Source organism: Mytilus californianus, unplaced genomic scaffold (genome assembly GCF_021869535.1).
Source record: "Mytilus californianus isolate M0D057914Y unplaced genomic scaffold, xbMytCali1.0.p SCAF_2, whole genome shotgun sequence".
Classification (NCBI taxonomy): domain Eukaryota; kingdom Metazoa; phylum Mollusca; class Bivalvia; order Mytilida; family Mytilidae; genus Mytilus; species Mytilus californianus.
Window position 1 is genome coordinate 43,236,634 of NW_026262668.1, and position 24,964 is coordinate 43,261,597.

Genomic DNA, 24,964 nt, shown 5'->3' on the forward strand with positions numbered 1-24,964 from the left:
GATTTCATGTAGTTTTGGTTTATTCAATTTATTGCCTACGTAAGGCATCTTTGCTTCCTACATTCGTCTAACAAAAACTCGATTATCAAGCTACTGAAATTATTTGCATATTGAATAATAAAAAAGTTTTAGATCTACTTCTGGCAACAGCTTTTCTTTGCAGCAAACCAGTACTTCCTGTCAGGAAGGACAATACCACGAATCAAATTATAACTTCAGGTTCAGGTTCAAGCTTTCGAAAAAAAAATGCGGATTGAAAGGGTTGTAAAGCTAGAATTCACCAAAAAAAATTTTATTTAAGGTTTCGATTGTTATCTAGTTTTCTATCCATGACGTCACATTAAATGTAGTTGTGACATCACAGATTAGGCCGTTCTGCTCAGAATTTTGTCAATTTGCGATACTTTTCGGACCTGCAAATCAAAAAGCACGTGCAAATACCAACTAAACCAAGTACCAAAATGTTTGTTCATATGAACAACTCCTTTCATGTAAATATGTTGTAGTACTTGCATGTGCTCAATATTTTCCATTAACAAAGATGTGTCAAATATGCTAATCTACATTTTTTGTTGAAAAACTAGTATTTTTCGACCGTAAAATCTCAGTGAATATTCGCACTATTTAGATCTTTCATTCTGACCTTTGCACATACACGTATATCAAAATCACATTAAAGCCAATATCACCTGGTATTGTCATATTGTATTGTAATATTTCATTTTCTTAGGCCTATAGAACCTCCACCTTTTACAACATTTACCATGTACTTATCATAATAATCCGTGCTATGATTTGCTATTATACAATTTAATTTGAAATTACGATAATTTATTTGTTTGGACGCTTTGATCAAAAGTATTTTTGTTGACTTTGATGAATTATCATTGCACTAAAGGTCACTAAACAATTTCGAAATCAAGAATTCACGCATTCAATCTATAATAATGCTAATGCATGTATAATAAATGACATCGGTATATTACATGGAATTCATATTTAACTTCAATATTCAACAATTTGTATAAAATGAAAATTACGATAAATTTTACCAATAGTGAATGAATATGTATTTGTAAGTAATTTTATATGCATGTTAGTTTTCTAAATAAGATGACTTTTCAATAATGAATCAATATAATGCAGCATCTTCATTGAACTATTTTATGTTCAGTCGAAACCACATTTAAAGAATTTTAGTACAAAAATGTAAGCCATTATCTTATAAAAATGATATAAATTTTTCAGGCATTATTATCGTAGACAGCAGTGAAATGAAATGCGAAATTCATTAAATCGCTTTAGAAACATGTATCTTTTATTGAATTATGCATATTATTAATTGCAACTAGATGGTAGTTTGGAAGAATACAATCTGACCCATATCCCGTCTTTGTCTCATTAAAAATACATCTCACATTTCTGAATCTACAGTACTAAGTATGTCACACACATATTTCTGTATCATGAAAAGAAATTTAAGTGAAGAAAATAAGTTCTTAAATTTTTGTGCTATTTTCACATTCCTTGATCGGTGTGAGAAAAATATTTCTCCTCACTAGTGAAATATCTGTTCTCGGCAAATGAAATTTAATTATGACGTCAAATTTTCTTGGTTTCTTCTGAATTTCCTATTTTGACGTCATGAAAAAAGGCGACCATGACTGATGACGTCACATATAAAGAACACAACTTTCTGCAAATCTTTGAAAGGGAAGGATAAAAATCATTAGAGAAACAGATTCCACCACTATATCTCGTGTATTACGATATTTCTCCACTCTCAACATTTAAATTTTAATTATTTAAAAAGCTCGGCAAGCCTCGCGCTTTAAATATTAAAATTTAACTGTCTCGAGTGGAGAAATATCGTAACACATTTGTTGCAGTGGTGGAATCTATATTTATCGCCTTGTTTTGTTTAGATATTTGTTATGTGATATCATTTCCTCTGCGACTTCATGTGTAAAATATATGGACTTAAACTAATATATATGTTTCGTCATTAACATACGCACAAACTACTTACTGGTGTTCATGTGTATTATTAATGATATATGGTTGCAGGTTAATTATGAATGACATTATTCCATGTGTACTGTATTCTGAATGACTAAGTTACTGTACAGGTGTTTTATATTGACATAGTTGCAGAATATTATGAATAACATAGTTGCATAGTAGATGTTTTGCTGGAATTTTTGTTAATAGATATCCTATACGTTTGTATCAGTGCATAATATGGCGAGGAACACCTAATCATTTACACAAATTACACATGTGTTATATGTTTTCCATGGTGGCAGATTAAAATATCATAGCTTCGAAAGACTGAATAGCCTTATTACTGATGCATGTTTTACTAACTTTAGCAAGATTGTGTGATCATATTACAGCTTGGTGACCGCTGCAAGCCTCTGATTTTGTAGTTTGTATTTGTTATATTGATAGTGCATGTCATGGACCAGGCCATTTTTTAAGTAATCGAGCTTGCTACAAACTCTGTTTTAACGTTTCATCGTTAAATAGCAAACTAAAAATAGACAAATTTTTATATAAATATCACATGAAGTGCATGTTTCATGATTCACATTTCAAAATGTAATATGTGTAGTCGCCTATATTTATTTTACCCAGGTTGATAGTTCAAATGTTTAATATGGTTAGATATAAACAAAAAACTAACATGACATTTAAAGTCATTTTTTGAAGCGTCACCTTATAGTCGTCTTTTTAATTTCCTTAATGTAAAGAAAATGTATTATAAAGGTTCAAACTGAACAAAACGTTATCACACATGGATTACACTTCCCTCAACAATATCCGATGACAATTAAGCAAAATTGTGTATGATGATTATGAAATTACGGCTAGTTCACAAAAAAGGGCATCACAGTTTTTATGTTTATAGTACACATAACGATATCCAACTTTTGATAAATCCATTTTTTGTGATAAATTTGATCACCAAAACGGTTTCAGATTTTTGTTTCTGCCTGTTGTGTACTGTCATAACAATATCCAACAATGACCAAACAGATTTCTATGATAAACTTATAGCAGGGGAAAAAAACCTCCAACACATCTGTACGCCTGTGCATTTTTACTACAATATTCTCCAATACTAAAACAGAATTGTGTAAAAATAATTAAAGCTTGATCACCAAAAATGCTATCACACTTTTATGCTTCATTTTAAACACTTTTCACAAACATATAAATACAATGCTAGCGAAATTTCGAATACAAATCAAAGCCGGATTATCAAAGCGTCATCACATGTTTGTGCATTGAACAATAATATTAAAAAATGTTAAAGTGAAAATTGCTTTAAAATTACATTTTTGTTTTGCTACTATGTAAAAACAACATCATGCACTGCCTTATTCACTTATTCTAACACTTGACACTGAAAACCTTGATGTCAGTGGCTTTTGCTTTCAATCCGAAACCCAATAAACATATTATGTTGATATTTAAAACCAGATTTTACCTATTTAAGGGCATCACATATAAAAGGTCAAACCTAAACAGACTTTTTCATCCAAAACCTATTTTTTTACTCAATTAAAAATAGTCTTTAATTTCATCATTGACTAAGATATTTTTTACTTTCAAATTTTGTTTTTCATTTTCAAACTAAACTTTTTTGTTTGCTTTCTAAATTTACAATAGAGGCAACTACTTTAACAGAATCTGGTACAACAATTCTAGTCCAAACTACAACAGCAGGAGAAATAACAAGTGCCGAACAAAATACAACAGTTGGACAAACTACAGGTGACGAACAAACTACCACTTCAGGAGCTTTTTCAACAACATCAAGAAAAACAGCAAAAGAAGCTCCAACTTTAACAATAGAGGCCACAACAACAACAGAAGCTGTTACTACAAGTGTAGAGGAGACAACTAGTACTGAAGCATCGACAACGACTTCAGATAAAACCATAACGTCTGAGCCCCCGACTACAACCGAAGAACAAATTACAACTTCTCATGTCCAAACCACAACAGCTGAAGAAACTATAAGTGGACAACACACTACCACTTCTGATAATCCTACTACAACTGCTCAACAATATTCCTCTTCTGAATCATTGTCTACAACTGCTAGTGAAACAACAAGAGATATTCAAACTACGACGACAGAGGCTTCTACTACAATGGAAGCGGTCACAACAACATTTGATCAATCAACCCCAATTGAAGCTACTTCTGTAACTGTAGGACAAATTTCCACCACTGAAGCTCTCTCTAAAACTGCAGAAGTAACAACAACTAAAGCCCAAACTTCCACAATGATAGCCACTACTTCAACAGAAGGTGTTACTACAAGTATAGAGGAAACATCTAGTACTCTAGCTTCTACTACGACTTCCGGTAAAACCACTAAGTATGAGGTCCCATCTACAACGACAGAACGAAGAACAACTTCTTTAGTTCAGACAACAACAGCAGATGATACTGCCACTACACAACAAACTACAACTACTGAAACTCCTATTACAACTGCTCAACAATATTCCACTTCTGAATCTTTCTCTACTACTGCAAATAAAACAACAATAGAGATTCATACTACGACAATAGAGGCCACGACACAAAAGGAACCAGTTACAAATTCCGAGCAAACATCGTCCATTGAAGCTCGTACTCCAACTACTGCAGCAATTTCCAATACCGAAACTTCAACAATAGAGGCCTCTACTTCAACAAAAGCTGTTACAACAAATATAGTCCTAACTACAACAGCAGGAGAAACAACAAGTTCCGAACAAAATACAGCAGCTGAAAAAACTTCAAATGGCGAACAAACTACCACTTCAGGAGCTCTTGTAACAACATCAAGAAAAACAGCAAAAGAAGCTCCAACTTCAACAATAGAGGCCACAACAACAACAGAAGCTGTGACTACAAGAGTAGAGGAGACAACTAGTATTGAAGCTTCGACAACGACTTCAGATAAAACCATAACGTCTGAGCCCCCAACTACAACCGAAGAACAAATTACAACTTCTCATGTCCAAACCACAACAGCTGAGGAAACTATGAGTGCACAACACACTACCACTTCTGATTCTCCTACTACAACTACTCAACAATATTCCTCTTCTAAATCTTTGTCTACAACTGCTAGTGAAACAACAAGAGATATTCAAACTACGACGACAGAGGCTTCTACTACAATGGAAGCGGTCACAACAACATTTGATCAATCAACCCCAATTGAAGAAACTTCTGTAACTGCAGAACAAACTTCCACTACTGAAGCTCTCTCTACAACTGCAGAACTAAAAACAACTAACGCCCAAACCTCCACAATGAAGGCCACTACTTTAACAGAGGGTGTAACTACAAGTATAGAGGAAACATCTAGTACTGAAGCTTCGACTACGACTTCCGCTAAAACCACTACGTCTGAGCTCCCATCTACAACGACAGAACGAAGAACAACTTCTCTAGTTCAGACAACAACAGCAGATGATACTGCCACTACGCAACAAACTACAACTACTGATACTCCTATTACAACTGCTCAACAATATTCCACTTCTGAATCTTTCTCTTCTACTGCAAATAAAACAACAATAGAGATTCATACTACGACGATAGAGGCAACGACACAAAAGGAACCAGTTACAAATTCCGAGGAAACATCGTCCATTGAAGCTCGTACTCCAACTACTGCAGCAATTTCCAATACCGAAACTTCAACAATAGAGGCCTCTACTTCAACAAAAGCTGTTACAACAAATGTAGTCCTAACTACAACAGCAGGAGAAACAACAAGTTCCGAACAAAATACAGCATCTGAAAAAACTTCAAATGGCGAACAAACTACCACTTCGGGAGCTCTTGTAACAACATCAAGAAAAACAGCAAAAGAAGCTCCAACTTCAACAATAGAGGCCACAACAACAACAGAAGCTGTTACTACAAGTGTAGAGGAGACAACTAGTACTGAAGCTTCGACAACGACTTCAGATAAAACCATAACGTCTGAGCCCCCGACTTCAACCGAAGAACAAATTACAACTTCTCATGTCCAAACCACAACGGCTGAAGAAACTATAAGTGGACAACACACTACCACTTCTGATAATCCTACTACAACTGCTCAACAATATTCCTCTTCTGAATCTTTGTCTACAACTGCTAGTGAAACAACAAGAGATATTCAAACTACGACGACAGAGGCTTCTACTACAATGGAAGCGGTCACACCAACATTTGATCAATCAAACCCAATTGAAGCTACTTCTGTAACTGTAGGACAAATTTCCACCACTGAAGCTCTCTCTAAAACTGCAGAAGTAACAACAACTAAAGCCCAAACTTCCACAATGATAGCCACTACTTCAACAGAAGGTGTTACTACAAGTATAGAGGAAACATCTAGTACTCTAGCTTCTACTACGACTTCCGGTAAAACCACTAAGTATGAGGTCCCATCTACAACGACAGAACGAAGAACAACTTCTTTAGTTCAGACAACAACAGCAGATGATACTGCCACTACACAACAAACTACAACTACTGAAACTCCTATTACAACTGCTCAACAATATTCCACTTCTGAATCTTTCTCTACTACTGCAAATAAAACAACAATAGAGATTCATACTACGACAATAGAGGCCACGACACAAAAGGAACCAGTTACAAATTCCGAGCAAACATCGTCCATTGAAGCTCGTACTCCAACTACTGCAGCAATTTCCAATACCGAAACTTCAACAATAGAGGCCTCTACTTCAACAAAAGCTGTTACAACAAATATAGTCCTAACTACAACAGCAGGAGAAACAACAAGTTCCGAACAAAATACAGCAGCTGAAAAAACTTCAAATGGCGAACAAACTACCACTTCAGGAGCTCTTGTAACAACATCAAGAAAAACAGCAAAAGAAGCTCCAACTTCAACAATAGAGGCCACAACAACAACAGAAGCTGTGACTACAAGAGTAGAGGAGACAACTAGTATTGAAGCTTCGACAACGACTTCAGATAAAACCATAACGTCTGAGCCCCCAACTACAACCGAAGAACAAATTACAACTTCTCATGTCCAAACCACAACAGCTGAGGAAACTATGAGTGCACAACACACTACCACTTCTGATTCTCCTACTACAACTACTCAACAATATTCCTCTTCTAAATCTTTGTCTACAACTGCTAGTGAAACAACAAGAGATTTTCAAACTACGACGACAGAGGCTTCTACTACAATGGAAGCGGTCACAACAACATTTGATCAATCAACCCCAATTGAAGAAACTTCTGTAACTGCAGAACAAACTTCCACTACTGAAGCTCTCTCTACAACTGCAGAACTAAAAACAACTAACGCCCAAACTTCCACAATGAAGGCCACTACTTTAACAGAGGGTGTAACTACAAGTATAGAGGAAACATCTAGTACTGAAGCTTCGACTACGACTTCCGATAAAACCACTACGTCTGAGGTCCCATCTACAACGACAGAACGAAGAACAACTTCTCTAGTTCAGACAACGACAGCAGATGATACTGCCAATACGCAACAAACTACAACTACTGAAACTCCTATTACAACTGCTCAACAATATTCCACTTCTGAATCTTTCTCTTCTACTGCAAATAAAACAACAATAGAGATTCATACTACGACGATAGAGGCAACGACACAAAAGGAACCAGTTACAAATTCCGAGCAAACAACGTCCATTGAAGCTCGTACTCCAACTACTGAAGCAATTTCCAATACCGAAACTTCAACAATAGAGGCCTCTACTTCAACAAAAGCTGTTACAACAAATGTAGTCCTAACTACAACAGCAGGAGAAACAACAAGTTCCGAACAAAATACAGCAGCTGAAGAAACTACAAATGGCGAACAAACTACCACTTCAGGAGCTCTTGTAACAACATCAAGAAAAACAGCAAAAGAAGCTCCAACTTCAACAATAGAGGCCACAACAACAACAGAAGCTGTTACTACAAGTGTAGAGGAGACAACTAGTACTGAAGCTTCGACAACGACTTCAGATAAAACCATAACGTCTGAGCCCCCGACTACAACCGAAGAACAAATTACGACTTCTCATGTCCAAACCACAACGGCTGAAGAAACTATAAGTGGACAACACACTACCACTTCTGATACTCCTACTACAACTACTGAACAATATTCCTCTTCTGAATCTTTGTCTACAACTGCTAGTGAAACAACAAGAGATATTCAAACTACGACGACAGTGGCTTCTACTACAATGGAAGCGGTCACAACAACATTTGATCAATCAACCCCAATTGAAGCTACTTCTGTAACTGTAGGACAAATTTCCACCACTGAAGCTCTCTCTAAAACTGCAGAAGTAACAACAACTAAAGCCCAAACTTCCACAATGATAGCCACTACTTCAACAGAAGGTGTTACTACAAGTATAGAGGAAACATCTAGTGCTCTAGCTTCTACTACGACTTCCGGTAAAACCACTAAGTCTGAGGTCCCATCTACAACGACAGAACGAAAAACAACTTCTTTAGTTCAGACAACAACAGCAGATAATACTGCCACTACACAACAAACTACAACTACTGAAACTCCTATTACAACTGCTCAACAATATTCCACTTCTGAATCTTTCTCTACTACAGCTAATAAAACAACAATAGAGATTCATACTACGACGATAGAAGCCACGACACAAAAGGAACCAGTTACAAATTCCGAGGAAACATCGTCCATTGAAGCTCGTACTCCAACTACTGAAGCAATTTCCAATACCGAAACTTCAACAAGAGAGGCCTCTACTTCAACAAAAGCTGTTACAACAAATGTAGTCCTAACTACAACAGCAGGAGAAACAACAAGTTCCGAACAAAATACAGCAGCCGAAGAAACATCAAATGGCGAACAAACTACCACTTCAGGAGCTCTTGTAACAACATCAAGAAAAACAGCAAAAGAAGCTCCAACTTCAACAATAGAGGCCACAACAACAACAGAAGCTGTTACTACAAGTGTAGAGGAGACAACTAGTACTGAAGCTTCGACAACGACTTCAGATAAAACCATAACGTCTGAGCCCCCAACTACAACCGAAGAACAAATTACAACTTCTCATGTCCAAACCACAACAGCTGAGGAAACTATGAGTGCACAACACACTACCACTTCTGATACTCCTACTACAACTACTGAACAATATTCCTCTTCTAAATCTTTGTCTACATCTGCTAGTGAAACAACAAGAGATATTCAAACTACGACGACAGAGGCTTCTACTACAATGGAAGCGGTCACAACAACATTTGATCAATCAACCCCAATTGAAGAAACTTCTGTAACTGCAGAACAAACTTCCACTACTGAAGCTCTCTCTACAAATGCAGAACTAACAAAAGCTTACGCCCAAACTTCCACAATGAAGGCCACTACTTCAACAGAGGATGTAACTACAAGTATAGAGGAAACATCTAGTACTGAAGCTTCGACTACGACTTCCGATAAAACCACTACGTCTGAGCTCCCATCTACAACGACAGAACGAAGAACAACTTCTCTAGTTCAGACAACAACAGCAGATGATACTTCCACTACGCAACAAACTACAACTACTGAAACTCCTATTACAACTGCTCAACAATATTCCACTTCTGAATCTTTCTCTTCTACTGCAAATAAAACAACAATAGAGATTCATACTACGACGATAGAGGCAACGACACAAAAGGAACCAGTTACAAATTCCGAGCAAACATCGTCCATTGAAGCTCGTACTCCAACTACTGCAGCAATTTCCAATACCGAAACTTCAACAATAGAGGCCTCTACTTCAACAAAAGCTGTTACAACAAATGTAGTCCTAACTACAACAGCAGGAGAAACAACAAGTTCCGAACAAAATACAGCAGCTGAAGAAACTACAAATGCCGAACAAACTACCACTTCAGGAGCTCTTGTAACAACATCAAGAAAAACAGCAAAAGAAGCTCCAACTTCAACAATAGAGGCCACAACAACAGAAGCTGTTACTACAAGTGTAGAGGAGAAAACTAGTATTGAAGCTTCGACAACGACTTCAGATAAAACCACAACGTCTGAGCCCCCGACTACAACCGAAGAACAAATGACAACTTCTCATGTCCAAACCACAACGGCTGAAGAAACTATAAGTGGACAACACACTACCACTTCTGATAATCCTACTACAACTGCTCAACAATATTCCTCTTCTGAATCTTTGTCTACAACTGCTAGTGAAACAACAAGAGATATTCAAACTACGACGACAGAGGCTTCTACTACAATGGAAGCGGTCACAACAACATTTGATCAATCAACCCCAATTGAAGCTACTTCTGTAACTGTAAGACAAATTTCCACCACTGAAGCTCTCTCTAAAACTGCAGAAGTAACAACAACTAAAGCCCAAACTTCCAGAATGATAGCCCCTTTTTCAACAGAAGGTGTTACTACAAGTATAGAGGAAACATCTAGTGCTCTAGCATCTACTACGACTTCCGGCAAAACCACTAAGTCTGAGGTCCCATCTACAACGACAGAACGAAGAACAACTTCTTTAGTTCAGACAACAACAGCAGATTATACTGCCACTGCACAACAAACTACAACTACTGATACTCCTTTTACAACTGCTCAACAATATTCCTCTTCTGAATCTTTCTCTACTACTGCAAATAAAACAACAATAGAGATTCATACTACGACGATAGAGGCCACGACACAAAAGGAACCAGTTACAAATTCCGAGCAAACATCGTCCATTGAAGCTCGTACTCCAACTACTGAAGCAATTTCCAATACCGAAACTTCAACAATAGAGGCCTCTACTTCAACAAAAGCTGTTACAACAAATGTAGTCCTAACTACAACAGCAGGAGAAACAACAAGTTCCGAACAAAATACAGCAGCTGAAGAAACTACAAATGCCGAACAAACTACCACTTCAGGAGCTCTTGTAACAACATCAAGAAAAACAGCAAAAGAAGCTCCAACTTCAACAATGGAGGCCACTACAACAACAGAAGCTGTGACTGCAAGTGTAGAGGAGACAACTAGTACTGAAGCTTCGACACCGACTTCAGATAAAACCATAACGTCTGAGCCCCCGACTACAACCGAGGAACAAATTACAACTTCTCATGTCCAAACCACAACAGCTGAGGAAACTATGAGTGCACAACACACTACCACTTCTGATACTCCTACTACAACTACTCAACAATATTCCTCTTCTGAATCTTTGTCTACAACTGCTAGTGAAACAACAAGAGATATTCAAACTACGACGACAGAGGCTTCTACTACAATGGAAGCGGTCACAACAACATTTGATCAATCAACCCCAATTGAAGAAACTTCTGTAGCTGCAGAACAAACTTCCACTACTGCAGCTCTCTCTACAACTGCAGAACTAAAAACAACTAACGCCCAAACTTCCACAATGAAGGCCACTACTTTAACAGAGGGTGTAACTACAAGTATAGAGGAAACATCTAGTACTGAAGTTTCGACTACGACTTCCGATAAAACCACTACGTCTGAGCTCCCATCTACAACGACAGAACGAAGAACAACTTCTCTAGTTCAGACAACAACAGCAGATAATACTGCCACTACACAACAAACTACAACTACTGAATCTCCTATTACAACTGCTCAACAATATTCCACTTCTGAATCTTTCTCTACTACTGCAAATGATACAACAATAAAGATTCATACTACGATGATAGAGGCCACGACACAAAAGGAACCAGTAACAACTTCGTCCAATGAAGCTTGTACTCAAACTACTGAAGCAATTTCCAATACCGAAACTTCAACAATAGAAGCTGTTACGACTATAGTCAAAACTACAACAGCAGGAGAAACAACAAGTTCCGAACTAAACACAACATCCGAAGAAACTACAAGTGGCGAACAAACTACCACTGCAGAGGTTATCTCAACAACTGCAAGAAAAACAGCAAAAGAAGCTCCAACTTCAACAATAGAGGCCACTACTTCAACAGAAGCTATTACTACAAGTGTAGAGGAAAAAAATAGTACTGCTTTCACTACAGTTGAAAAACAATCTACAACTGTTTATGCCTCAACTCCAACTGCAAAACACACTACAGGTAACCATCAAAGAATCGATACCACTAATGAAACTCCTTTTACAACATCGAAACAAATGACTTCTTCTGAAGCTACCTCTACACCTGCTAGAGAGACAATAGCAGATCTTCAAACGACGACGGTAGAGAACACGTCTACATTGGAAGCAGTTACAACAACGTTAACTGAAGATTCTACTCCAACTGCAAAACAAACTTCAACCACTGAAGCACTTACTTCTACAACAGAAGACCACATAACTACAAATGATTTGCTTACTACAACTTTCGTACAAATTTTAAGCACGGAACTCCAATCTACAACAGCAAAACATTCTACAACTCTGACTCTGACTACCACTGCAACACAAACTAACGCCTCTGAAACCCTGTCAATAAATTTTGGTAGTTATATTTTATTGTATATAAATAATATTGTTTTGAGTTGATATTTAGTTTAATTGTGTGTCTAAATACTTATAATGGAAATAATTTTATGTCTTTTAGAAAATAGTTTCCAAATTTCTGGCTAACAAAACTTAATCTTAACGCAGTACAAACAATCGATGTAAGCATCCATTTCGTATTTTATGAGGATAGATTATACATTTCGTTTTAATTTCTAGCTGCTACTTCCACTCCAGAAATATCATCCACCACTGTAGCTCCAACTTCGATAGTCGAATATACTACCTCAGCTCAGGTTGACAGTTCAACTGCGGATCAAACGGGTAAATATTGTGTTTATTTCATTTATTTTTTTCTAGAATTTCCCATGTGTTTACAAATATAATTGAAAATCTGTTCTATATCATCTCCAAAACTGTAATGTACATTTGGTCACAGCGTAAGTTTAAACAACGTTTAATCTCTATAACCGCTGACATATGTGCAATAGAATAATTATCAACCTGCAACAGACAATAGAGACTCACTCAAACATACCATGAGAATCAGGGGCGAAAAGTACCGCCATAAACCATTATCTGTAATCAAAAAATGCATTTGTGTTATTTTCAAAAGCAGTGTATTCTCATTACACTAAAAGGAGTTGACTAAGGTCTTATTTTGTTCAAAACCTGAAAGATATTTCTCAATTTGTTTTCAGTTCAAATTAAGATTTGGTCTGTTTGCAATATTTTATACTATAACAATATTATTAACTATACTCAAATGTTCTGTACGCGCATTTTCAGCGTATTCAATCACAAATAGTCCAGCTATAATCAAAGTGATCCTCTTGTTATTTTAAAAGTTCGTTTTCTTTTATTTACTTAATGGTATGTATCTTTTACCACCAAAAATAGATATTTCAAACTTCAAAGTAAAATTAATTTTGAACCCCTTTTATGTATCAATAAGTAACATTTAAAATATACTAGTCTCTTTTTTTTTTTAACTACATTCAAAATATTTCCAGTACAATATTATATATCTGTATCTGATTTTTTGAATTTTGTCTAACATATTTGCTGTAAGATTTTGGTCATGCATCAATTAAGGAAACAGTGTAAAAATCAGAAATGGGATCATTTTGAGATTTAGATATTTACGATTAGATATGGACTTTACCACAAAAATATGTTTTACTGCGACCACTTATACAAAAAAATTATTGCGAGTAAGATATCTTTTAGTATAAGTGTAAGGTATATCAATTATCTATTTGTAAAATGACAATTTAATGTAGATAAGTTATCTATTAATAGGTAATTATAAAATAGACCATTTGGTCAAAGAGGTCAATCTTGATACTTCCATGACATCACTGATGGCATGTTTCTACTAAAATATCCACATTGTATCATCTTTTTCGTTTATCAATAAAGATAGCATAATTTTCTATTTTTTTCCAATTCAGTGTCTTCAACATACCACTTTCATTGTATTTCCCTACAGAAAGTGATTTATCCCTAAATTAACCTTAAACAAGAATGTGTCCATAGTACACGGATGCCCCACTCGCACTATCATTTTCTATGATCAGTGGACCGTGAAATTGGGGTCAAAACTCTAATTAGGCATTAAAAATAGAAAGATCATATCATAGGAAACATGTGTACTAAGTTTCAAGTTGATTGGACTTCAACTTCATCAAAAACTACCTTGACCAAAAACTTTAACCTGAAGCAGGACAGACGGACGGACGGACGAACGAACGGACGCACAGACCGAAAAACATAATACCCCTCTACTGTCGTAGGTGGGGCATAAAAATCAAAAGATTTCCAAATGCTTGTAACGAGAAAAACTCGTTTAGATCAAGTAGGGAATAATTCAATCATGACTTCGGGAGTAATATAATATAAATTCGATGTTCTGCAAAGTTTAACATAACTTTTATCTATTTTAGCTACAACTTTGCCATTGACAGTCACTACATCGCCAGAGGCAAACACCGACGGTACAACCGTCTCTCAGTCTACTGATACTACACTGTCCAGCGCCGACGGGACAACTGTTTTTCAAACTACTGGCACTACAGCTGAGACAACAACTGGCACAGCCCCAGTCATAATATCCGCAGAGATAAGCACTGAAGGTACAACTGTCTCTCAGACTACTGATACTACGCTGTCCAGCACCGAAGGTACAACCGTTTCTCAGACTACTGACACAACTCTGTCCGGCACTAAAGGAACAACTGTTTCTCAAACTACTGCCGCAACAACTGAAACAACAACTATCACAGCCGCAGCCACAACTTCGACAGTGACCAGCACCGAAGGTACAACGGTCTCTCAGACTACTGATAATACACTGTCCAGCACCGACGGAACAACTGTTTCTCAAACTACTGGCACTACAGCTGAGACAACAACTGGCACAGCCCCAGTCATAACATCCGCAGAGATAAGCACTGAAGGTACAACCGTCTCTCAGTCTACTGATACTACACTGTCCATCGCCGACGGAACAACTGTTTCTCAAACTACTGGCACTACAGCTGAGACAACAACTGGCACAGCCCCAGTCATAACATCCGCACAGATAAGCACTGAAGGTACAACTGTCTCTCAGACTACTGATACTACGCTGTCCAGCACCGAAGGTACAACCGTCTCTCAGACTACTTATACAACTCTGTCCAGCACTAAAGGAACAACTGACACAACTCTGTCTGGCACTAAAGGAACAACTGTTTCTCAAACTACTGCCGCAACAACTGAGACAACAACTATCACAGCCGCAGCCACAACTGAGACAGTAACCAGCACCGAAGGTACAACGGTCTCTCAGACTACTGATAATACACTGTCCAGCACCGACGGAACAACTGTTTCTCAAACTACTGGCACAACAGCTGAGACAACAACCGGAACAGCCCCAGTAATAACATCGCCAGAGATAAGCACTGACGGTACAACTGTCTTTCAGACTACTGATACTACGCTGTCCAGCACCGAAGGTACAACCGTCTCTCAGACTACTTATACAACTCTGTCCAGCACTAAAGGAACAACTGTTTCTCAAACTACTGGCACTACAGCTAAGACAACAACTGGCACAGCCCCAGTCATAACATCCGCAGAAATAAGCACTGAAGGTAAAACTGTCTCTCAGACTACTGATACTACGCTGTCCAGCACCGAAGGTACAATCATCTCTCAGACTACTGATACTACTCTGTCCAGCACTAAAGGAACAACTGTTTCTCAAACTACTGCCGCAACAACTGAGACAACAACTATCACAGCCGCAGCCGCAACTGAGACAGTGACCAGCACCGAAGGTACAACGGTCTCTCAGACTACTGATATAACACTGTTCAGCACCGACGGAACAACTGTTTCTCAAACTACTGGCACAACAGCTGAGATAACGACCGGCACAGCCCCAGTCATAACATCGCCAGAGATAAGCACTGAAGGTACAACTGTCTCTCAGACTACTGATACTACGCTGTCCAGCACCGAAGGTACAACCGTCTCTCAGACTACTGATACAACTCTGTCCAGCACTAAAGGAACAACTGTTTCTCAAACCACTGCCGCACCAATTGAGACAACAACTATCACAGCCGCAGCCACAACTGAGACAGTGACCAGCACCGAAGGTACAACGGTCTCTCAGATTACTGATAATACACTATCCAGCACCGACGGAACAACTGTTTCTCAAACTACTGGCACAATAGCTGAGACAACGACCGGCACAGCCCCAGTCATAACATCGCCAGAGATAAGCACTGAAGGTACAACTGTCTTTCAGACTATTGATACTACGCTGTCCAGCACCGAAGGTACAACCGTCTCTCAGACTACTGATATAACTCTGTCCAGCACTAAAGGAACAACTGTTTCTCAAACTACTGGCGCAACTGCTGAGACAACAGCTATCACAGCCGCTGCCAAAACTTCGACAGTGACCACCACCGAAGGTACAACGGTCTCTAAGACTACTGATAATACACTGTCCAGCACCGATGAAACAACTGTTTCTCAAACTACTGGCAGTACAACTGAGACAACGACTGTCACAGCCGCAACCACAACTTCGACAGTGACCAGCACCGAAGGTACAACGGTCTCTCAGACTACTGATAATACACTGTCCAGCACCGATGAAACAACTGTTTCTCAAACTACTGGCACTACAGCTGATACAACTATTGTTACAGCCGCAGACACAACTTCGCCATTCAAAAGCACCGAAGGCACAACTTTTTCCGAGACTACGAATACTTCGCAGTCCACCACCGAAGGTACCAAAGTCTCCCCAACTACGGGCACAACAGCTGAGACGACGACTGACACAGCCGCAGTCACAACATCGCCAGAGACAAGCACCGAAGATAAAACGGTCTCTCAGAGTACTAATACTGCGCAGTCCAGCACCGACGGTACAACCATCACTCAGACTACTGATACTATACTGTCCAGCACCGAAGGTACAACTGTCTCACAGACTACTGATACGACAATGTCCAGCATCGAAGGAACAACTGTTTCTCAAACTACTGCCGCAACAACTATCACAGCCGCAGCAACAACTGAGACAGTGACCAGCACCGAAGGTACAACGGTCTCTCAGACTACTGATAATACACTGTCCAGCACCGATAGAACAACTGTTTCTCAAACTACTGGCACAACAGCTGAGACAACGACCGGCACAACCCCAGTCAAAACATCGCCAGAGATAAGCACTGAAGGTACAACTGTCTTTCAGACTACTGATACTACGCTGTCCAGCACCGAAGGTACAACCGTCTCTCAGACTACTGATACAACTCTGTCCAGCACTAAAGGAACAACTGTTTCTCAAACTACTGGCGCAACAGCTGAGACAACAACTATCACAGCCCCAGCCCCAACTTCGACTGTGACTAGCACCGAAGGTACAACGGTTTCTCAGACTACTGGTACAACTCTGTCCAGCACTAAAGGGACAACTGTTTCTCAAACTACTGCCGCAACAACTGAGACAACAACTATCATAGTCGCAGCCACAACTTCGACAGTGACCACCACCGAAGGTACAACGGTCTCTCAGACTACTGATAATACACTGTCCAGCACCGACGGAACAACTGTTACTCAAACTACTGGCACAACAGCTGAGATAACGACCGGCACAGCCCCAGTCATAACATCGCCAGAGATAAGCACTAAAGGTACAACTGTCTTTCAGACTACTGATACAACTCTGTCCAGATCTAAAGGAACAACTGTTTCTCAAACTACTGGCGCAACAGCTGAGACAACAACTATCACAGCCCCAGCCCCAACTTCGACAGTGACCAGCACCGAAGGTACAACGGTCTCTCAGACTACTGATACAACTCTGTCCAGCACTAAAGGAACAACTGTTTCTCAAACTACTGCCGCAACAACTGAGACAACAACTATCACAGCCGCAGCCCCAACTTCGACAGTGACCAGCACCGAAGGTACAACGGTCTCTCAGACTACTGATACAACTCTGTCCAGATCTAAAGGAACAACTGTTTCTCAAACTACTGGCACAACAGCTGAGACAACAACTATCACAGCCCCAGCCCCAACTTCGACAGTGACCAGCACCGCAGGTATAACGGTCTCTCAGACTACTGATACAACTCTGTCCAGCACTAAAGGAACAACTGTTTCTCAAACTACTGCCGCAACAACTGAGACAACAACTATCACAGCCGCAGCCCCAACTTCGACAGTGACCAGCACCGAAGGTACAACGGTCTCTCAGACTACTGATACAACTCTGTCCAGATCTAAAGGAACAACTGTTTCTCAAACTACTGGCACAACAGCTGAGACAACAACTATCACAGCCCCAGCCCCAACTTCGACAGTGACCAGCACCGCAGGTATAACGGTCTCTCAGACTACTGATACAACTCTGTCCAGCACTAAAGGAACAACTGTTTCTCAAACTACTGCCGCAACAACTGAGACAACAACTATCACAGCCGCAGCCCCAACTTCGACAGTGACCAGCACCGAAGGTACAACGGTCTCTCAGACTACTGATAATACACAGTCCAGCACTGATGAAACAGCTGTTTCTCAAACTACTGGCACAACAACTGAGACAACGACTGTCACAGCCGCAGCCACACCTTCGACAATGACCAGCACCGAAGGTACAACGGTCTCTCAGACTACTGATAGTACACTGTCCAGCACCGACGGAACAACTGTTTCTCAAACTACTGGCACAACAGCTGAGACAACGACCGGCACAGCCCCAGTCATAACATCACCAGAGATAAGCACTGAAGGTACAACTGTGTTTCAGACTACTGATACTACGCTGTCCAGCACCGAAGGTACAACCGTCTCTCAGACTACTGATACAACTGTGTCCAGCACTAAAGGAACAACTGTTTCTCAAACTATTGGCCCAACAGCTGAGATAACAACTATCACAGCCGCAGCCCCGACTTCGACAGTGACCAGCACCGAAGGTACAACGGTCTCTCAGACTACTGATACAAGTCTGTCCAGCACTAAAGCAACAACTCTTTCTCAAACTATTGGCCCAACAGCTGAGATAACAACTATCACAGCCGCAGCCCCAACTTCGACAGTGACCAGCACCGAAGGTACAACAGTCTTTCGGACTACTGATAATATACTGTCCAGCACCGATGAAACAACTGTTTCTCAAGCTACTGGCACTACAACTGAGACAACGACTGTCACAGCCGCAGCCACAACTTCGACAGTGACCAGCACCGAAGGGACAACGGTCTCTCAGACTACTGATAATACACTGTCCAGCACTGACGGAACAACTGTTTCTCAAACTACTGGCACAACAGCTGAGACAACGACCGGCACAGCCCCAGTCGTAACATCGCCAGAGATAAGCACTGAAGGTACAACCGTCTCTCAGACTACTGATACAACTCTATCCAGCAGTAAAGGAACAACTGTTTATCAGACTACTGGCGCAACAGCTGAGACAACAACTAGCACAGCCGCAGCCGCAACTTCGACAGTGACCAGCACCGAACGTACAACGGTCTCTGAGACTACTGATACAACTCGGTCCAGCACTAAAGAAATAATTGTTTCTCAAACCACTGGTCCAACAGCTGAGACAACAACTATCACAGCCGCAGCCCCAACTTCGACAGTGACCAGCACCGAAGGTACAACTGTCTCTCAGACTACTGATAATACACTGTCCAGCACCGATGAAACAACTGTTTCTAAAACTACTGGCACTACAACTGAGACAAGTGTCACAGCCGCAGCCACAACTTCGACAGTGACCAGCACCGAAGGTACAACGATCTCTCAGACTACTGATAATACACTGTCCAGCACCGACGGAACAACTGTTTCTCAAACTACTGGCACAACAGGTGAGACAACGACCGGCACAGCCCCAGTCATAACATCGCCAGAGATAAGCACTGAAGGAACAACTGTCTCTCATACTACTGATACTACGCTGTCCAGCACCGAAGGTACAACCGTCTCTCAGACTACTGATACAACTCTGTCCAGCACTAAAGGAACAACTGTTTCTCAAACTACTGCCGCAACAACTGAGACAACAACTATCACAGCCGACGCCACAACTTCGACAGTCACCAGCACCGAAGGAACAACGGTCTCTGATACTACTGATAATACACTGTCCAGCACCGACGGAACAACTCTTTCTCAAACTACTGGCACAACAGCTGAGACAACGACCGGCACATCCCAAGTCCTAACATCGCCAGAGATAAGCACTGAAGGTACAACTGTCTTTAAGACTACTGATACTACGCTGTCCAGCACCGAAGGTACAACCGTCTCTCAGACTACTGATACAACTCAGTCCAGCACTAAAGGAACAACTGTTTCTCAAACTACTGGCACTACAGCTGAGACAACAACTGGTACAGATCTAGTCATAACATCCGCAGAGATAAGCACTGAAGGTACAACTGTCTCTCAGACTACTGATACTACGCTGTCCAGCACCGACGGAACAACTGTTTCTCAAACTACTGGCACAACAGCTGTGACAACGACCGGCACAGCCCCAGTCCTAACATCGCCAGAGATCAGCACTAAAGGTACAACTGTCTCTCAGACTACTGATACTACGCTGTCCAGCACCGAAGGTACAACCGTCTCTCAGACTACTGATACAACTCAGTCCAGCACTAAAGGAACAACTGTTTCTCAAACTACTGCCGCAACAACTGAGACAACAACTATCACAGCCGACGCCACAACTTCGACAGTGACCAGCACCGAAGGTAAAACGGTCTCTCAGACTACTGATACAACTCTGTCCAGCACTAAAGGAACAACTGTTTCTCAAACTACTGGCCCAACAGCTGAGACAACAACTATCACAGCCGCAGCCCCAACTTCGACAGTGACCAGCACCGAAGGTACAACGGTCTCTCAGACAACTGATAATACACTGTCCAGCTCCGATGAAACAACTGTTTCTCAAACTACTGGCACTACAACTGAGACAACGACTGTCACAGCCGCAGCCACAACTTCGACAGTGACCAGCACCGAAGGTAAAACGGTCTCTCAGACTACTGATACAACTCTGTCCAGCACTAAAGGAACAACTGTTTCTCAAACTACTGGCCCAACAGCTGAGACAACGACTGTCACAGCCGCAGCCACAACTTCGACAGTGACCAGCACCGAAGGTACAACGGTCTCTCAGACTTCTGATAATACACTGTCCAGCACCGACGGAACAACTGTTTCTCAAACTACTGTCACAACAGCTGAGACAACGACCGGCACAGCCCCAGTTATAACATCACCAGAGATAAGCACTGAAGGTACAACTGTCTTTCAGACTACTGATACTACGCTGTCCAGCACCGAAGGTACAACCGTCTCTCAGACTACTGATAAAACACTGTCCAGCACCGACGGAACAACTGTTTCTCGAACTACTGGCACAACAGCTGAGACAACGACCGGCACAGCCCCAGTCCTAACATCGCCAGAGATCAGCACTGAAGGTACAACTGTCTTTCAGACTACTGATACTACGCTGTCCAGCACCGAAGGTACAACCGTCTCTCAGACTACTCATACAACTCAGTCCAGCACTAAAGGAACAACTGTTTCTCAAACTACTGGCACTACAGCTGAGACAACAACTGGCACAGATCCAGTCATAACATCCGCAGAGATAAGCACTGAAGGTACAACTGTCTCTCAGACCACTGATACTACGTTGTCCAGCACCGAAGGTACAACCGTCTCTCAGACTACTGATACAACTCTGTCCAGCATTAAAGGAACAACTGTTTCTCAAACTACTGCCGCAACAACTGAGACAACAACTATCACAGCCGACGCCACAACTTCGACAGTCACCAGCACCGAAGGAACAACGGTCTCTGATACTACTGATAATACACTGTCCAGCACCGATGGAACAACTGTTTCTCAAACTACTGGCACAACAGCTGAGACAACGACCGGCACAGCCCCAGTCCTTACATCGCCAGAGATAAGGACTGAAGGTACAACTGTCTTTAAGACTACTGATACTACGCTGTCTAGCACCGAAGGTACAACCGTCTCTCAGACTACTGATACAACTCAGTCCAGCACTAAAGGAACAACTGTTTCTCAAACTACTGGCACTACAGCTGAGACAACAACTGGCACAGATCCAGTCATTACATCCGCAGAGATAAGCACTGAAGGTACAACTGTCTCTCAGACTACTGATACTACACTGTTTAGCACCGAAGGTACAACCGTCTCTCAGACTACTGATACAACTCTGTCCAGCACTAAAGGAACAACTGTTTCTCAAACTACTGCCGCAACAACTGAGACAACAACTATCACAGCCGCAGCCACAACTTCGACAGTGACCAGCACCGAAGGTACAACGGTCTCTCAGACTACTGATAATACACTGTTCAACACCGACGGAACAACTGTTTCTCAAACTACTGGCACTACAACTGAGACAACGACTGTCACAGCCGCAGCCACAACTTCGACAGTGACCAGCACCGAAGGTACAACGGTCTCTCAGACTTCTGATAGTACACTGTCCAGCACCGACGGAACAACTGTTTCTCAAACTACTGTCACAACAGCTGAGACAACGACCGGCACAGCCCCAGTTATAACATCACCAGAGATAAGCACTGAAGGTACAACTGTCTTTCAGACTACTGATACTACGCTGTCCAGCACCGAAGGTACAACCGTCTCTCAGACTACTGATAAAACACTGTCCAGCACCGACGGAACAACTGTTTCTCGAACTACTGGCACAACAGCTGAGACAACGACCGGCACAGCCCCAGTCCTAACATCGCCAGAGATCAGCACTGAAGGTACAACTGTCTTTCAGACTACTGATACTACGCTGTCCAGCACCGAAGTTACAACCGTCTCTCAGACTACTGATACAACTCAGTCCAGCACTAAAGGAACAACTGTTTCTCAAACTACTGGCACTACAGCTGAGACAACAACTGGCACAGATCCAGTCATAACATCCGCAGAGATAAGCACTGAAGGTACAACTGTCTCTCAGACCACTGATACTACGTTGTCCAGCACCGAAGGTACAACCGTCTCTCAGACTACTGATACAACTCTGTCCAGCACTAAAGGAACAACTGTTTCTCAAACTACTGCTGCAACAACTGAGACAACAACTATCACAGCCGACGCCACAACTTCGACAGTCACCAGCACCGAAGGAACAACGGTCTCTGATACTACTGATAATACACTGTCCAGCACCGACGGAACAACTCTTTCTCAAACTACTGGCACAACAGCTGAGACAACGACCGGCACAGCCCAAGTCCTAACATCGCCAGAGATAAGCACTGAAGGTACAACTGTCTTTAAGACTACTGATACTACGCTGTCCAGCACCGAAGGTACAACCGTCTCTCAGACTACTGATACAACTCAGTCCAGCACTAAAGGAACAACTGTTTCTCAAACTACTGGCACTACAGCTGAGACAACAACTGGCACAGATCCAGTCATAACATCCGCAGAGATAAGCACTGAAGGTACAACTGTCTCTCAGACTACTGATACTACGCTGTCCAGCACCGACGGAACAACTGTTTCTCAAACTACTGGCACAACAGCTGAGACAACGACCGGCACAGCCCCAGTCCTAACATCGCCAGAGATCAGCACTAAAGGTACAACTGTCTCTCAGACTACTGATACTACGCTGTCCAGCACCGAAGGTACAACCGTCTCTCAGACTACTGATACAACTCAGTCCAGCACTAAAGGAACAACTGTTTCTCAAACTACTGCCGCAACAACTGAGACAACAACTATCACAGCCGACGCCACAACTTTGACAGTGACCAGCACCGAAGGTAAAACGGTCTCTCAGACTACTGATACAACTCTGTCCAGCACTAAAGGAACAACTGTTTCTCAAACTACTGGCCCAACAGCTGAGACAACAACTATCACAGCCGCAGCCCCAACTTCGACAGTGACCAGCACCGAAGGTACAACGGTCTCTCAGACAACTGATAATACACTGTCCAGCTCCGATGAAACAACTGTTTCTCAAACTACTGGCACTACAACTGAGACAACGACTGTCACAGCCGCAGCCACAACTTCGACAGTGACCAGCACCGAAGGTAAAACGGTCTCTCAGACTACTGATACAACTCTGTCCAGCACTAAAGGAACAACTGTTTCTCAAACTACTGGCCCAACAGCTGAGACAACGACTGTCACAGCCGCAGCCACAACTTCGACAGTGACCAGCACCGAAGGTACAACGGTCTCTCAGACTTCTGATAATACACTGTCCAGCACCGACGGAACAACTGTTTCTCAAACTACTGTCACAACAGCTGAGACAACGACCGGCACAGCCCCAGTTATAACATCACCAGAGATAAGCACTGAAGGTACAACTGTCTTTCAGACTACTGATACTACGCTGTCCAGCACCGAAGGTACAACCGTCTCTCAGACTACTGATAAAACACTGTCCAGCACCGACGGAACAACTGTTTCTCGAACTACTGGCACAACAGCTGAGACAACGACCGGCACAGCCCCAGTCCTAACATCGCCAGAGATCAGCACTGAAGGTACAACTGTCTTTCAGACTACTGATACTACGCTGTCCAGCACCGAAGGTACAACCGTCTCTCAGACTACTCATACAACTCAGTCCAGCACTAAAGGAACAACTGTTTCTCAAACTACTGGCACTACAGCTGAGACAACAACTGGCACAGATCCAGTCATAACATCCGCAGAGATAAGCACTGAAGGTACAACTGTCTCTCAGACCACTGATACTACGTTGTCCAGCACCGAAGGTACAACCGTCTCTCAGACTACTGATACAACTCTGTCCAGCATTAAAGGAACAACTGTTTCTCAAACTACTG

General features: G+C 41.4%; 1 protein-coding gene across 1 annotated transcript in view; it reads left to right on the plus strand.

Annotated features, from left to right (window-relative positions):
- Window positions 1–24,964, plus strand: part of LOC127728000 (mucin-16-like) — a 295,239-nt gene that overhangs the window by 102,955 nt on the left and 167,320 nt on the right. Inside the window, exons 8-14 of the mRNA XM_052235153.1 lie at window positions 3,676–12,519; window positions 12,741–12,845; window positions 14,468–14,704; window positions 16,358–18,835; window positions 21,557–21,790; window positions 22,115–23,410; window positions 24,659–24,892. Of these exons, the coding sequence (XP_052091113.1) occupies window positions 3,676–12,519; window positions 12,741–12,845; window positions 14,468–14,704; window positions 16,358–18,835; window positions 21,557–21,790; window positions 22,115–23,410; window positions 24,659–24,892 (13,428 nt within the window). The remainder of the gene's footprint in view (window positions 1–3,675; window positions 12,520–12,740; window positions 12,846–14,467; window positions 14,705–16,357; window positions 18,836–21,556; window positions 21,791–22,114; window positions 23,411–24,658; window positions 24,893–24,964) is intronic.